Source organism: Geospiza fortis, unplaced genomic scaffold (genome assembly GCF_000277835.1).
Source record: "Geospiza fortis unplaced genomic scaffold, GeoFor_1.0 scaffold10, whole genome shotgun sequence".
In the NCBI taxonomy this organism is placed as follows: Eukaryota; Metazoa; Chordata; class Aves; order Passeriformes; family Thraupidae; genus Geospiza; species Geospiza fortis.
The window spans coordinates 576,533-584,922 of NW_005054326.1; the positions used below are offsets into that span (position 1 = coordinate 576,533).

An 8,390-nucleotide genomic window follows, 5' to 3' on the forward strand; every position below is an offset into this window, starting at 1 on the left:
GAAGCAACATGTTTATGCTGCATTCATTATCTGTGTGATGTTCAGATACACACCTGGGTCTTATCTAATATGGGAATTTATTAAGCATTTGTCATCAAAACACAGTTCAGAAAAAATATTTTTCCTTTACTTTGGAATATGCATCATAAACCATGAAAGTCCATATTTTAGGTGTAAGCAAAGCAAGAGTTCCTAGACATTCTGACAGTAATGGTGAAGCCTCTGCAGAGTGTTTGCTGTCGGAATCATATTCCTTTCCCTTCTCTCCTCTAGCTACAAGGTCACTGCAAATAAATCCTCCCAGCTCAGACACTGCAACTTCTAATTCAGCCAAGCACTTATGCACACATATCTGTCTCTAGATCAATCCCCTGGCCTAGAGAGCTAGACATACAATCAAAGATACAGAATGCTCAGAACAAGCAGCACTGGATGGCAGCTATGGGATTGCACAGCCTAAGAACAGAAAAGATCATGGGTTTTCTCTCTTTCTCTGTGCACACTCAGCAAGTACAGAATTGCCCACTTCACCTCTGTCTGCAGGATGGCAGCTCTTTGCTCTTTAGCTGTAAGAGACTCTTTGAGAACCTCGATGTGCTGCTTGCTGTCAGAGAACTGATTGGTGAGGGTCTCCAGCTTGGTCTGCAGGGCCAGCAGCTCGGTGTCCTTGCGTGACAGCTCCTGTTTCACCTGGCCGATCTGCAACACACACAAAGGATGAGCAAAGGGAGAAATCATTTATGCCTTCCTTACAAAAACTACCATCAACCAACAGCATGATACTCTGAAATTATCCCACAGAACTATGAAGCCTTCAGTTATCTTGAGTGAAAGGCTGGCAAAAATTTGTGTCATGAGCAAAGGATACAAGAAAAAAGAGAGAGGAGCAATGTCATCAATTTTTCAAGGGAGCTTCTTTTTAATAGTGGCAGTTATTCATCTTCCAAAGGACTGACCAAACCCAGACAGGTAACAGGGACAAGGTTTTAATGAAGATGAAGCAGAACTGTAATGACAAAGGATCCCTGGTCTGTAATATCAGAGCAGATGAGACACCTGCAGGGCTCTCAGCAGCACAACATTTGCTTTGAAATGCCAAATCACTAAGTTGCCCTCCAGCTCCTCACCTATCAATCCAGCCTCATGCTTACACAGGATGGGAAGACACCTTTACTTTTCCCACTATTTACAAAATCAGCATTTTACTCTATGAAACATATACTTTAGTTTGTGGAAGCTTCTAAAAGCAGATGCAGATATTCATCAAAACAACATGAAGACTGTTTGTGGAATTGCATTTTGGTGAGAGCAATTTCCTAAATTTAATGTAGTGAATTAGATCAGTACAAAAATGCAAATTTATTTTAATGAATGTGTGCTGGATTTTTATTAAGAAAAAAACTCCCAGTAAATTTAAAAAGTTAAAAGAAAAGCAAAAAAGCCAGTTATATTATACAAACTTTTAATTTAAATGCAATAATCACTCCAGACAATTTTTCTTAAGTCTGAAAATAAATGAATAAAAGATGACAGAGAAGTTTAAATGTAGTTTTAAGCCCAAGTTTGTAACCAGCTTTCTGGTTTGCTTCCTATCTCACAGAATAGCAATATTTTACCACTACATATTATATAGTATAGGTGGATGTATTTCTAAAAACTTAACAGTCTTTGTCAACTTGAACAATTCTGTTTGCGACATTAAAAAAAAAAAATCCCTTAGCCTCAAAAGTGCATTGTCCAGTGCTTCAAAACAGAAATTAAAGGACATCACAAGATAAAAAAATTGTCCAAATTACTGTCCATGTTTGGAAACATGCCACATGAACAAAATAATACTAAAGGTTATATTTTTTAAAGTTTTTGATTAGAATAAATGCACATACTTGTAGAAATAACTGAGGAAAAAAAAAAAGCTTGGATAAATGCACTTTTATATTGACAACACTGTTTCAATAGTGGGCAATTAAAGGAATAAAACTCTTTACCAAAGAGTGTTAAAATAGTATCAAAATAGTTAACCCAGGACTCCTGTGTTCCAGTGTGAAACTGTAGACATGAGGGAATGGGGAAGGAAAAGGACATGCATCTCAAAAAACCTCTCAAACTCATTTTATTAAATGGAACACTGAGAAGGTATATAAGAATTTACAGAGCTACTCAATAGTTTGTTGTTCACTAATTCAAACCTGCTAAGTTGGTTTTTTTTCATATTTTACTAAAAGCAAATATGCCCAGAGGATGATTTTGCCACCTATTTCAATTCAGCACAGAGGTATTGATGTCAGCTGCACTATTTCTGCTGTCAGCCACCAGTTGCACAATACTGCCAGGCACAGAACAACTCTAACTGCAAAGAGCTGAATTATTTACTGGTTACCTTCTCTAGAGTATCTAAACAAAAAAGCCTCCTTAAAAAATCTCAGATGACACAAACTTTTTCAATTAGTAAGTAGATGAATCAGAGTAAAACTTTCTCAAAAAGACAGATTGTTTTTGGGCACATCTCAGAAAAGATGTTTACAGCATTTCATTAGGTGAAGATTCCCAAGCAGCACTGTGAGATCCTTTCTCCAGACAAGATTCTTGTGTCCCATTTCAGAGCTGCAAGCCCACCCTGCCAACGTGCCAGAGCTCTTTAGTAAGAATGCAGCACACACCATCCACATTTGCAAGAGAAGTGAAGACAGCATCAAGCGCTCACATCTCTCTTCTAGATGAGAAACCATATTCACTCTTCTGAGTGAAATTCCAAATTCACAGCAAAGGAATAACCTAAATTCATGCTGCTAAAATTGAGCAATCAGTTATAAAAGCGTTCAGCATCCAGATTTCATGATTTTTTTGTGAAACAATGTTAAGAGGGCTCAACACAAGTTTTCAAATTAGTTTTTTTTTCACTAGGAAAAGGAAATCTCTTTGAAAGTCTGTCCCCAAAATGGGTGCTGAATGCTTTTGAAAATCTGCTTCAGTAGAGAAGAGTAGGTTATTGCTCAAACAGCTCATACCATTAAAAAACAGCAATAAAACAAATACAGATGTTCAGCTGGAGAGTGATGTTATTTATGGACACCAAAACCATGTGAACAAAAAGGTAGCTACAAGGCTGAGCAGGCTGTTAGTTCTACTTGTTATATCAAGCCATGAAGGAGGTAAGAGAAGAAAGCCAGAAGAGCTAGCAAGCCCCAGTGAATGGCCACTGCACACAAAAGAGAGATCTTACTGCAGAGACCTCGGTCTGGAGACCAGCCACTCTTTTTTTCAGGTCCTCCCCTTGAGCCTCTTTGGCACTTAGCTCTTCCTTCAGTTGCTCTACCTGTCACGACATTATTATGCTTTTAAATATTTATTATTTGTCAGCTTCTAGTCAGCCTGTTTCAGTCCAACTGACTGAAAGTGACAAAAGGACTGAACAGAAGGATCAACACTGGTCACTCATTTTCTCTTCCATTCTTCACTAAGTCCTCTCAAAAGTTCAATGTCTGTGTAATTTCATAAAAGCTGTCTGACAAGAATTTGATTATGAAACAGAAGATATACAGTTATGGTTATGTTTACATATGTCAAGTATGTGGCACTCATCCCAAGGGTTTTGAAACTGCAGTTCATAGGGAAATTACAACAGGAAAAAGGACATACTTCAGAGAAATAATGTTAATTGTCAAGCTACAGCCACAAATTATGTATACAACACAACGCTGAAAAAATAAATGCTGTGCAATTACAGAACAAGGTAGGACAGCAAGATGTGAGGATTGGAGATGGCCATGAGTCATAAGCAAACAGATATCAAAAAGGAAGACATTTTCTGCAGGAACATAAGTGAGCAGACCAGGAGACAGAAGAGAAATCAAGCAGCTGAGCAGATCTATAGATCCACAGAGGGAGAGGACAAGGGGAAATTGAAGAGTTGCTAACAATGAAAGAAGGAAAGAAAGAAGAAAAGATGGAAGGAAGTGGTGCTATAACCTCCTCCTCCATTCCTAATTTGAACAAGGTGCCCTCTTCAGTTCCTAGAAGCAACCCAGTGGGATAAATAGCAAAAGCAAGAACAGAAGTGGTTATCTTGAGGTGTTTCAGTAAACTGGTGTGAGGCAAGAGGAAGGAACCCACACTTAGTACTTGTATCTACTTTGGGGCAAGTAACACTGCTTTCTCCAAGACACTTCACCCAGCACTCTTTTTTTGACCAATAATTTCAAGTAGGACAAATGCAGTGGGTTACAATTGTTCAGGACCTAGTAGAGTAATTTTAAACCTCTGTTCCAGGGTTTGTATCCTTCTTGCAGGGAAAGCACACAAGCTAATTGAGAAAGGCTGTTCACAGTATACTTAAATTTACTGCACAAGAGGGCCTGAACCTTCACTAAAGAATGCTAGGAGCTGCTAAAAGACTGAGAAACAAAGAATGGATTGACTTTTGCCTGCAGACAATTCAAAAGCCAGTGTCCATCTTTACAAGTGAGGACCAACATCTCTCACTGCTGTATTTGTCCTGTATTGCAAACAACAGAAGAAATGTCAGCAGCACCACTGTTGCAGACTCTGCTCTCATGCTGACTCCACTGCTGGAAGGAGAGTGGAGTGGAAAGCCATTATTGTGCCAGTTCATCCTCTTCTCAACTTTTACGTAATGGAAAGGCCAAACAGTTGTACAACGGCTGCAAAAAGGAATTTCCTTTTTTCAATGAACTACCTTTGGAAAGACATCGGACCAAATGAAACCCGAACCAATAATGGATGGGTATGGGGAAGGGGAAAGGGGAAAGAAAAGGAAAAGGAGAAAAAGGAAAAGAAAACAAGAAGGAAAGCAAGAAGGAAAGCAAGAAGGAAAGCAAGAAGGAAAGCAAGAAGGAAAGCAAGAAGGAAAGCAAGAAGGAAAGCAAGAAGGAAAACGGAAAAAGGGGGGGAAAGGAAAGCAAGAAGGAAAGCAAGAAGGAAAGCAAGAAGGAAAGCAAGAAGGAAAGCAAGAAGGAAAGCAAGAAGGAAAGCAAGAAGGAAAGCAAGAAGGAAAGCAAGAAGGAAAACGGAAAAAGGGGGGGAAAAAAAGGGGGGGAAAAAAAGGGGGGGAAAAAAAGGAGGAAAAAAGGGAGGAAAAAAAGAGGAAAAAAAGAGGAAAAAAAGAGGAAAAAAAGAGGAAAAAAAGAGGAAAAAAAGAGGAAAAAAAGAGGAAAAAAAGAGGAATAATATCATGTGTGACAATAAAAGGAAAACCTGGGCCACTGATTTTACTGAAAAACCATTCTAATATTTTCAATTAAATTTTTCCAATTTTCAAAATATTTCAATTTTAAATTTTCTTACATATTTTCAAGTTACTTTAGTGGCTTCCTGACATGTACTAAATCCATTCTGTTTGCCAGCATTTGCCTGGGAACGCAGACCATAATTGCTAACTAAAGCATGCACATTTCTCTGCTCTGTTCCCTCAGCTCAGTTTAAGAAGGGCTGTCAGCTGTTTTCCCAGTACCTTGTTTTTCATGAATTTGGAGTGGCTCCTGTACACCTCCATTTGCTTCATCTCCTCCTCCCGCTCCTCCGTGCTCAGGGCTCCGTTGGACTTCAGCATCTGAATCTCTTCTTCCAAATCCCGGAGGCCACGCTCCATGGAAGAGATTTTTGAATCCTGAAAGTGATTAAAGGAGATGGATAAAGACACACAGTTAGGTGATTTGTTAACATATTGTTGTAGCAAAACAAAAGGAGATCCATGTCCAATAAATTACCTGCCCTTGAAATTTGCTTAGGAAGTTCTTAGAGAAATCAGCGTTCAACTCTTTACATATAAGAGCTCGGATACTCATTTTTCAATTTAGTTTTTACCTTTCAAGGAAAGCAAGAGTATAGTACAGAAAGAAAACATGGTTCAGGGCAGAAACATCACGTAGGATGAAATAAATAAATAAATGAATAAATAAAGGAACGTGAGGAAATGTTGCCTTTTCAGAGAGAAATGTAATTCGAATTGAATGGACAGCAAATTGAATGGACAGCAAAATGTGACTGCAAGAACGGTAAGAAATCGGGTTTGTGCCACTAGTTAATTTAAGTGAGGTCACAAATGGGGAACAGCAAAGCACCACAAGCAAGGAAAACGTGCAACAATCCATTATTGATTGGATAAAGTAGTAAAGGATGCTGGCTCATATGTACAATGTATAAAACATTTCAGTGGGTTGAAAATAGCCATGTGGAAAAACAAAGTCAATCTATCATCATCCTCATACTTTTACAGGATGATCAGAGGTATTCATTCAGGGGACCTGGTTTACTGTTTCTTTAGAAGTCTTTTGTGTTAGAACAGCAAGAACAGATTCACACAGCACACAGAGCTCCATGTACACTCATGACCATGGATATGTATTTAGGAACTATTATCTCTTAAAGCAGTCTATTTTTTTCTTATTTCATTTCACCAAAATATTTAGTCTTTCCTGGAGAGACAGATCTGATTTGAAACTATACTTCAGACTTTCATAAACAAAACCTTTCTAACCTATTCTTTGATAAGCAAAGCACAGCTAAACAAAAAGCTGATCTTTTTAATACAGGTTTTCATTCATAAGACTGTATTTTTAAAAGCATCATTATGAAGATCTAACTGGATTTCCTGCTTAATGTTGATACTTCAGTTAAAATGTAGAAAGTGGATTTTTGCAGCAAAAAATTAGAGTTAGTAAGATGAAATGATATGTTGAAATTGACAACAGTATTTAGTTTCAGTGCTCACATCATTTCCCAGAAATGTCCCTCTGTTTCTCTTTTGATAGCAAAGACACCTAATGTTACCAGATGGTCAGCTAGTTTCCATTACTATGGACCACAAAGATGACTAATAAAAGAGTGATAGGAAATGAAAGATGGGATATAAACAAGGAAAACACTGATATAGAATGGAAAAAGTTGCAGGAGAACGAAAGGAAGGAAAATAAAATAAAAAGGAGGGATACAAAATGGGAAAGAACAGCTTGCAAAGACACTTTCCAAATTTTCAATTCCATTTGTCCAAACCCTGTCTGATGTACTTTATGAGCAATTAAATATGAAATATGATTGCATAAAGCTGTGTAAACCACACACTTGATTATGGCTCCTGAGCTCTTGGCCAATTGCCATCAGTCCATTAAATACTTACACTAATGGCTTAAGAATTCAATCACAAATTCATCTAGAAAAGTTAGGTTTATGGTGGCATACAGACATATTTCCAGCTATATGACCCATTCTTTAAGTGGGTGTCAAGTTTGCTAACACACAGAATGCAAAGCAATACTTCAAACATTGATAACATAAAAAGAAAAGAACCCACATCATAAAATCCCACAAATCTTTCATATTAACCTATCATTCCCATTCTTGTAATATAGTGAACTTTTGGTTAACTGCAAGAAATCTGTATCTGCTGCTGCAGGCAGACAGAAGACAAGTTTCTACTGTGTCTGTCTCTTCAGTGATCAATAGTAACAAATAAAATAATAATAAAACAGTATAAAAATATACTTATTTTAAATTACAAGACCGACGGAAGCAGATGGTATTTGGTAGAGTCACCTTTCAGATGAAAACCCATTTTCCAGAGAACAAATTCTCCTGCTGCCCATACACAACAAGCACCTACCTTCATCTCAATAACAGTTTGGAGAGCCTTTGTCTTGGCCGTGTCGGGAGCGTTCTCAAATCGACGATGGATTTCCTGTGCCAGCAGAAATGAAAGCAAGAGTTAGACTAATGGCAGGGCCCCAATAAAAACATAATTACTAGAAGCTTCTCTTTCTAATACACAGCATAAGTCAGTGCTGCTTTCTGGTGTTGCCAGTCCACGCATTTTATCACTTCTCGTATCGCAGAAAGGATTGCCAAAAGCTCATTCAACAGAATCCCAGGCACAGGTAAAAAGGCACAGCACAAACTGCGCCTTTGACTACCCTCTTAATCAACATAAGCTTGAAATGACAGCTGGGTCCACTACAAAGCTCCATCATCTGCCTGCTAAACTAATCTGAACTCTTGGTAGTTTCTCATGGAAGACATACACATAATGCAGTTCACTAGAGGCTTACTGAAAGCAGCAACAGTGTGGTTTCTATTTCAGCAAGTTATAAGGTGCAGCTGATGTTAACTCTTTTTCCAGCATTTTTTACCCCAGAGTGGCAACATTTAACTATAGAGGATGAAAAACCCTTCTCACAGCTGAAAATACATGACTGTACAGCACATTGCTCTAGAGGCTCAGGGGATGCAGACAGGAGGATACAAAGTCCATGTGATATTTCTGTTGATGGAAATTCACAGCAATATCATGCATCAAACTGCTTGCTAAGGGATAAAATTACAGAAAGCTGAAACAACTTGTTCTATCATATAAAGCTGGGGTTTCAAGCCGGCACATGTAA

General features: G+C 38.2%; 1 protein-coding gene across 2 annotated transcripts in view; it reads right to left on the reverse strand.

Annotated features, from left to right (window-relative positions):
- The window catches only part of ERC1 (ELKS/RAB6-interacting/CAST family member 1), a 271,003-nt gene that overhangs the window by 201,545 nt on the left and 61,068 nt on the right, over positions 1-8,390 (reverse strand). Inside the window, exons 3-6 of one of the 2 annotated variants that reach the window (XM_005421021.2) lie at positions 7,616-7,690; positions 5,468-5,623; positions 3,230-3,313; positions 532-699 (exon numbers count right to left, since the gene is read on the reverse strand). In XM_005421021.2, the coding sequence (XP_005421078.1) occupies positions 532-699; positions 3,230-3,313; positions 5,468-5,623; positions 7,616-7,690 (483 nt within the window). The remainder of the gene's footprint in view (positions 1-531; positions 700-3,229; positions 3,314-5,467; positions 5,624-7,615; positions 7,691-8,390) is intronic. The other variant, XM_005421022.2, reaches the window with a different exon arrangement.